At 41.6% G+C, this 8,543-nt stretch overlaps 1 protein-coding gene across 1 annotated transcript; it reads left to right on the forward strand.

Moving 5' to 3' along the window:
* The first annotated feature begins 888 nt into the window (after positions 1-888).
* On the forward strand, positions 889-6,829 carry LOC139419442 (solute carrier family 22 member 4-like). Its single transcript, XM_071169391.1, has 10 exons — positions 889-1,281; positions 1,706-1,809; positions 1,892-2,046; positions 2,132-2,303; positions 2,494-2,620; positions 3,163-3,263; positions 5,502-5,716; positions 5,810-5,992; positions 6,220-6,355; positions 6,448-6,829. The coding sequence occupies exons 1-10, from the start codon at positions 889-891 to the stop codon at positions 6,521-6,523; spliced, it is 1,662 nt and encodes a 553-aa protein (XP_071025492.1). The 3' UTR covers positions 6,524-6,829.
* The last annotated feature ends 1,714 nt before the right edge of the window (positions 6,830-8,543 follow it).

The raw sequence follows: 8,543 nt of genomic DNA on the forward strand, positions 1-8,543 counted from the left end.
CCAACCCGGAAGCCAGCCGCACCAATGCGCCGGAGGAAACACCGTGCACCTGGCCACCTTGGTTAGCGCACACTGCGCCCAGCCCGCCACAGGAGTCGCTGGTGCGCAATGAGACAAGGACACCCCTACCGACCAAGCCCTCCCTAACCCGGGCGACGCTAGGCCAATTGTGCGTCGCCCCAAGGACCTCCCGGTCGCGGCCGGTTACGACAGAGCCTGGGCGCGAACCCAGGGACTCTGATGGCACAGCTGGCGCTGCAGTCTTTCGGCACACTTTTCATCCGGACGTCAAAATACCGCCCCCTATCCCAAAGAAGTTAAGAGATTACTGTCAAACAGGCTGCTTATAATGCATAAGTGACTCTTCGGCTCAATCTGATCCTAATGCACACTCACTTGTCTGTTGCTTTTACAGAGCAAACTCTGACATGTATCTCAGCCAATCATTAACTAGGTCTGGGAAGGTGTGTGAGATAAGGCTGCAGTTAGAGTGTCGTTGAGGTGGGCCCCTCTGGCCCCCTTCCCAGACGTTTCATCCCTCTTCAACTGTTGTCCTTAAATCAAGGTTGAATTCCACCACCAGTGGACAGCGACATCCTATAATAAATTAACCCTCACTTTTAATGACCTTCCAATACATTACCAATACCAATACATTACCAATACCGAGTGGGGCAATTCAAGGTGCAATTATATGTTATCTACCTGCTTTCAAGAGGGGTTGGTGCATGACAGGAGAGAGCTCTGCTGTTTGTTGACGGTGTCAGGTGGTGATGGATGATATCCGACAACACTACAACAACGTCTGGAGCAGCTATAAAAATGCAGGCAGTTTTCTGCAAGTGAATAAGTGACTGGACTCAAAGGTCAACTGAACACAACAGCAACATGAGAGATTACGATGGAATCACAGCTTTCTTGGGAACATGGGGACCCTTTCAGCGGAGAATCTTCTTGGCATTGGCCATCAGTATCCTGCCCAATGGGTTTACTGGTATTTATATAGTGTTTGTAGGTGATACACCGCCACATGAATGCTATGTTCCCGAGGAGTATAATATCAGCGAGATGTGGAGAAATGTGACCATCCCAATGGAGACAATACATGGTGCATCGCAGCATAGCTCTTGCTCAAGGCTCAAAGTGGAGACAGTTAGAAACTACTCTATCCTAAATATCATTCCAAATGTGGATGTCAACGTGAGTGAAATTGAGCTGGAAAGTTGCTTGGACGGTTGGAAATACAGCAAAGACGTCTACCAGTCAACATTCGTCACCGAGGTGAGAAATGTATTGCAAATCAATGCAAACATTATTAGCTATTCCCAAAGACCAAAACCATTCTACGTGACAAAAAGAGTATGAAAAACAAATACGTGCATGATGAACTTTAAATGCTTACACAAACACTTTGGATTGCACTGTTGGGTTACCCAAACCCTTACAACAACAAATTGCAGTTACAGTACAGTACATTGTAGTTATGTTGTAGTTGTACTGCAATTACTGCATCCAGAAACAAACCTCTGTTTTACTTTGCTGTCTAGTGTTGTAATTTAGCAATTCACCGGTGTTTATTTTGCAGTTATAGTGCAATTACTGGCGTTTAAAATAGCACAGTAACTGCACTGTAACTGCAGTTTCACTTTTTGTAAAAGGAGAGAAAGGGCATTTCTGTAATTTAGGAAATATGTGTATTTTGCAGTGGGATGTGGTGTGTGATAATGCATACAAAGTTCCCTTGACCACTTCAATTCACTACTTTGGTGCGCTGGTGGGAACGTTCATCTCTGGCCAGCTGTCTGACAGGTCTGTAATGTATACTGTGTACGTCAGTCCTGATAGAGAATCATCTCAGACAATGTGACCTTACATCATTTTTCATCAACAGGTTTGGAAGAAAGCCAGCACTCTTTACTATGATGATAATCCAGATTGTGGCCAATTTCGCACAAATATTCTCCCCAAACTGGGAGGCATTCACTATTTTTTTCTTCTTTGTTGGTGCTGGATCAGTCTCAAACTACGTCATAGCGTATGTTCTTGGTAGGTTCAAAATAAGCATAACTTGTATCTACAGTATTTCTCGCACATTTGGTAAATTTACTGAACTTGCATATCTGGTCTTCAGGGACAGAAATACTGAGCCCTGGAGCTCGTGTGGTATTCTCCGCTCTTGGAGTGTTCCTGAGCTCTGCCATTGGCTACATGTTCATGCCGGCTGTGGCATACTTCATCCGTGATTGGAGGTGGTTGCTGGTTCCCATGACAGGCTCTGGAATAATATATCTCCCGCTATGGTGGTAAGCATAATGAATCCCCACAGGAATGTGTTTGCCGCAAAACCTTCTACTATGTTAATGCTCTGTGTACTCCTCTGTGTACTCTTCTTTTAGCGATGGTACTTCTTATCTCTGTCAAATACAAACATTAGCCCGATTTAACATAGGGCCTCAGTAACGTTTATATAACTGTGCATATGTATTGGTATAGGTTCATCCCAGAGTCTCCCAGATGGCTGCTCTCTCAGGGAAGAGTGGAGGAGGCTGAGGCCATACTGAGAGATGCTGCCAGGAGGAACAGAGTCACAGCACCAGAGGTCATCTTCACTCCCGCAGAGGTGAGCAACCTTGCTTAGCTACAGTTAGCTTGCATCATTTAATAAAATGAACCTTCCCAGGGATATGCAGTAACAAAAAACATATATAGAGGAATTTCAAAAAAGTGCCTATGTCTTTGATTCCGATGTAAAAATGTTAATATCTTTTTAGGCACCTATCCAGTTGAAGTCAAAGTCCTTTTTGCTGGTGCTGCAATACATAAACTGAATGAAGTTGATTAATAACCATTGTTAAATCATTTGAGAGACTAATGCATCCCTTCCTGTTTTATGGTGTAATCCAGGTCATTCATCAGACAACTTGACCACTCACTCTGGCCTGACTCTAGTTTAGGTTTCTGAAGTGTTATTGTTTAACCAATGCAGTGTAGAACTGCAGAATAATGAAAGTGAGACGGTGGACTCTGTGCTTACGGCGATGAAGGAGAGACACGGGGAATAAAATACAGGGGCAATCTACTCTTAGCAATTTCATCCATGGTGCATTTTGCTCTTCTGAATGGTGTATCCTAATGATGATCCTAATGATGACTTATCTCCAGGTAGAAGATGCTCTGGCCATGAAGGACAAGAAACACAACATTCTGGATGTCATGAGGAGCAGAAATATGCTTTCAATTATAATTCTGTGTTCCCTTCTGTGGTAAATCTTAGCATCTGTTAACACAAATCCCACACAATCTTAAAGGAAACTCCCCCACCCAAATGTTTTGGGGGGTATTTCTTTCATTAGTCCATTGTTGACAAAGTCCCGAAATGTTTTGCTCGTCAGCAATCAAGTTTTTATGATATGTAACTTTCAAAATACAGAAATCCTTGCATGATGCAATTTGCATCATATGATACAAAACACAGCATCATATTATGCAAAGTACGGGATGACTTCTTTATTTTGAAAGTTACATATCTTGAAAACTTGATTGCTGACAAGCAAAACATTTTGGGACTTTGTCAACAATTAACTAATGAAACAAATACCATGAATGTTTTGAGTGGAATTGTCATTTAATGACTGAATATTACTTTGAATATTACTTTGTTTGTGGCTGTTCATCTACAGTTGAAGTTGGAAGTCTTAGCCAAATACATTTAAACTCAGTTTTTCACAATTCCTGACATTTAATCCTAGTAAAAATTCCCTGTTTTAGGTCAGCACTTTACGTTAAGAATGTGAAATTTCAGAATAATAGTAGAGAGAATGATTTATTTCAGCTTTTATTTCTTTCATCACATTCCCAGTGGGCTAGAAGATAACATACACTCAATTAGTATTTGGTAGCATTGCCTTTTAAATTGTTTAACTTGGGTCAAACGTTTCGAGTAGCCTTCCACATGCTTCCCACAATGAATTGGGTGAATTTTGGCCCATTCCTCCTGAAAGAGCTGGTGTAACTGAGTCAGGTTTGTAGGCCTCCTTGCTCGCACACAATTTTTCAGTTATGCACACACATTGTCTGTGGGATTGAAGTCAGGGCGTTGTGATGGCCACTCCAATACCTTGACTTTGTTGTCCTTAAGCCATTTTGACACAACTTTGGAAGTATGCTTGAGGTCATTGTTCATTTGGAAGACCCATTTGCGACCAAGCTTTAACTTCCTGACTGATGTCTTGAGATGTTGCTTCAATATATCCACATAATTTTACATCCTCATGATGCCATCTATTTTATGAAGTGCACCAGTCCCTCCTGCAGCAAAGCACCCCCACAACATGAAGCTGCCACCCCCGTGCTTCATGGTTGGGATGGTGTTTTTCGGCTTGCAAGCATCCCCCTTTTTCTTTCAAACATAATGATGGTCATTATGGCCAAACAGTTTTATTTTTGTTTCATTAGACCAGAGGACATTTCTCCAAAAAGTATGATCTTTGTCCCCATGTGCAGTGGCAAACCATAGTCTGGCTTTTTTATGGCGGTTTTGGAGCAATGACTTCTTCCTTGCTGGGTGGCCTTTCAGGTTACGTCGATATAGGACTCGTTTTACTGTGGATATAGATACTTTTGTACCTGTTTCCCCCAGCATCTTCACAGGGTCCTTGTTCTGGGATTGATTTGCACATGGGGACATCAGACCAGAGGACATTTCTCCAAAAAGTATGATCTTTGTCCCCATGTGCAGTGGCAAACCATAGTCTGGCTTTTTATGGCGGTTTTGGAGCAATAACTTCTTCCTTGCTGAGCGGCCTTTCAGGTTATGTCGATATAGGACTCATTTAACTGTGGACATAGATACCTTTGTACCTGTTTCCCCCAGCATCTTCACAAGGTCCTTGTTCTGGGATTGATTTGCACTTTTCACACCAAAGTATGTTCATCTCTAGGAGACGCATCTTCTTCCTGAGCGGTATGACGGCTGCGTGGTCCCATGGTGTTTATACTTGCGTACTATTGTTTGTACAAATTTCTCTCAAGGATGAACCAGACTTGTGGAGGTCTTTGCTGATTTATTTTGATTTTCCCATGTCAAGCAAAGAGGCACTGCGTTTGAAGGTAGGCCTTGAAATACATCCACAGGTACACCTCCAATGGACTATGTCAATTAGCCTATCAGAAGCTTCAAAAGCCATGACATCATTTTCGTGAATTTTCCAAGCTGTTTAAAGGCACAGTCAACTTAACATATGTAAACTTCTGACCCACTGGAATTGTGATACAGTGAATTATAAGTGAAATAATCTGTCTGTAAATAATTGTTGTAAAAATTACTTGTGTCATGCACGAAGTAGATGTCCTAACCGACTTGCCAAAACTATAGTTTGTTAATAAGTTTAGTTTGTGGAGTGGTTGAAAAACGAGTTTTAATGACTCCAACCTAAGTTTATGTAAACTTCTGACTTCAACTGTAATTCATTCGACTTTGTATATTTGATTTCCCTCTGCAGGATTATTATCGCATGTGGCTACTTCGCCCTGCTTTTGAACACCTCCAACCTCAGTGGAGATCCCTATTTCAACTGCTTCCTGTCTGGAGTTGCAGAAGTGCCAGCCTATTTCATTGCCCTGTTGCTGCTCAGATACTGTTCCAGACAGTTTTGCCAGTCCTCCACTCTCTTCCTAGGGGGAGCTGTTATTCTCTTCATTAACATGGTCCCAACAGGTAAAATTCATTGACCGTCTAAGAGGGAGACCTCATTTACAGATCTTTATAAACATCACCTAATTTACACCTGGTTGTCTCTCTATGTTTCAGATCTCCCAGGAGTGGCTATCTTCCTGGAGATGGTGGGGAAGTTTGGCATCACGGCAGCATTCTGTGTAGTGTACGCAGTCACATCGGAGCTCTTCCCCACCGTGGTGAGAAACATGGCCATGGGGACGTGCGCCATGGCAGCACGCATCGGAACCATCATCTCACCCTTCATCATCTACCTCGGTAAGACCAATCAATCAGTTAATTAATCAATCATCAATGTCAATATTGGACTCTTAAAGTATACATATCCAATCTTGTAAGACCTGGATCACTACCCATTTCTTTGTTCAGTAGAGATTAACAAGATTGAGTGGATGTATTCGACAATGTCCCTCACTGTTAATTTGGTTTTCTGATGTTCAGACCTCTCCCTTGATATTGAAAAAGTCTGTTTTATTTATTTGCAGGAAATTACTACAAGTACCTACCATACATATTGATTGGTAGCCTTGCAATACTTGGGGGTCTGTTCTGCTTCATTTTACCTGAGAGTTACGGCAAGGTTTTGCCAGAGACCATCTTACAGATGCAGCATATCAAAGGGTGAGTTTGACTGTCCGTTCGTCTCTACGTACATTCCTCCATCCATCTTGATGAAGAATTGTTTCAAACATGTGTTTTAATCTTTTCTACAGGTGTCGATGCAACACAGACCAAGACACAGAAAACGTAGATAGCAAATCAGAGTATAGGAAGGAATCTAAATTGTAAATCTTGTACTTTTTCTTCTAAGCTAACATATGTAATTGTTTGTACATGGTCATACCATGGATCGTTTAACTATTTGATTTAGAATTTTAGGACAAATTTAGGTATAAAATAATATAGTGTATATAAAAAAGTTAGTTGATAAAATATTGAAATTTGGCCTTAACTACTCTAACCCATAGAAACACATTGAATAACACATTCATAAATGGCAAAAAAAGACAGTCAAAAAATAAAAAATAAGGAATAAGGTTTTGAAGTGTCTGTCCTATATCTAGGAGATATAAGAAAGTTCAGGAAATAAAAACATTTTGGACAAATATTTAACCCCTTATTTTTGTTGGCACAAAACTACCTCCGTACTTCCATTCATTTGTATGGGTTACCTTAAGACTAGTCCCGTGACACTAGTGGGGGTCGTAAAGCAAAACAGAGAACACCATCATGTTCATGAGATTCCCCTTAACACAGTCCTACAGTATAAACTTGTAGCCCAAATGGATCGGACGCTACAGAAGTTGGCACATCAGCATTACCAAATTCAGATGAGTCATGTGGAGCTTGTGGTGGTCACAGAGAAAGATGGACGTTTTCGTGAGAAGACCGATTTTCAGGATGTATCAAGGTCTGACAAACACTGCTGTAGCTCGGCTACCTTCCTCTGCAGATGCGGAAGGACAACTGATGTTGTGGATTGAGAAACAGCCCAATGCAAAATACATACAGTATCTCTAGCATAAACTGACAGATTTTGATGGGGATCATTATGTAACTTCGATTGATGCACAGGTGCGTCAAAAGACTGTTAAGGATTTTTATATGAATGTACTGTACACCTAAACATCATACAACCAGCAGGCAAAATGAATGGTTAAGTTACAAAACTTATCACAGCATTTGGACATTAATCGTGTAGAGGTTAAAAGATAAAGACAAGTTCCTCTTGAATTAATGTGGATGCCTGGCTGAGACAAGATAACTACATAACTCTTGAGTTATGCATGAAGAGTCCCATAACCTTGTAGCACTATTGTTAGAGAGGGGTAAAGATAAAGATTTTGTTCAGGCGCCAGGCAGGTATTAACCCTACCGAAAGGAAAAGAGTTGGATAGATAGAGTAGCACTACCACAGACACACACATCAGCAGAAGAGACTGCCTTGAGTGTAGCTTGTTTGCCAGATAGCCAGTGGAGAGAAAAGATAAGACACACCATATGAAACACACATCACAGCACAGGGGTAACCCAACCAATAATACCTCATACAATAATAATGGCTGAGAAATTTAACGGCAACTTCCTAGAAACAATTTACAAGAAAGAACTCAGTTATCAACATTAGAGGATTTGCAATAATCTGTAGTACCTCCCAGTGGAGGAGTGCAGAGGGTTTGAATGGGGGGAGAGGATGTGGGTGTTCATAGACAAAACCAAGGCTTTAATTAAAATGCCCCAAATCTTCTCAGCCACATGTCAATAGTACCACATCGCATCAATACAGTTCAAATAACAATACACAATAAACTCGCAGAGCAACCTCCCTTTAACTAAAATGTCAACCCAAATACGTCTGGCAGGGCAATAATAGTCCAGCGACACTGAACATCAAAGGGAAGCGCATCGGGGAAAAACTAAGTCTGCTGCAGCGAAAAGCCCAATAGAGGGAAGAGAGAGAGGAGGTCTTAGCTGTTGACTTCAGGCTTGCAATTGCACTGTCTGTCCATCTTATGGTTTGTTTGTTGCACTTCAAAGTTTCGCAACAATGTTGCTACTAATCCGTGCGATCAATAACCGGTGCAGTCCCAAAAGATAACAACCACGACCTAGAGCGGTAACACGGGCGATCGGGTTAAAGACTATACAAACTAATCACTCTGAAAATAAACAAGACTTCTGCAGCGTTGCACACACTGTCAAACTGCCGTGCCAACCAAGAGTGTTTTACAGAGAGCCAGAAGAGCTATCTATATTTCCTCTTTTCTGACTGCTGATGCACTCTTAAAGTGGCAGTGCATGGTGAAGA

Source organism: Oncorhynchus clarkii, chromosome 10 (genome assembly GCF_045791955.1).
Source record: "Oncorhynchus clarkii lewisi isolate Uvic-CL-2024 chromosome 10, UVic_Ocla_1.0, whole genome shotgun sequence".
NCBI classification, from domain to species: domain Eukaryota; kingdom Metazoa; phylum Chordata; class Actinopteri; order Salmoniformes; family Salmonidae; genus Oncorhynchus; species Oncorhynchus clarkii.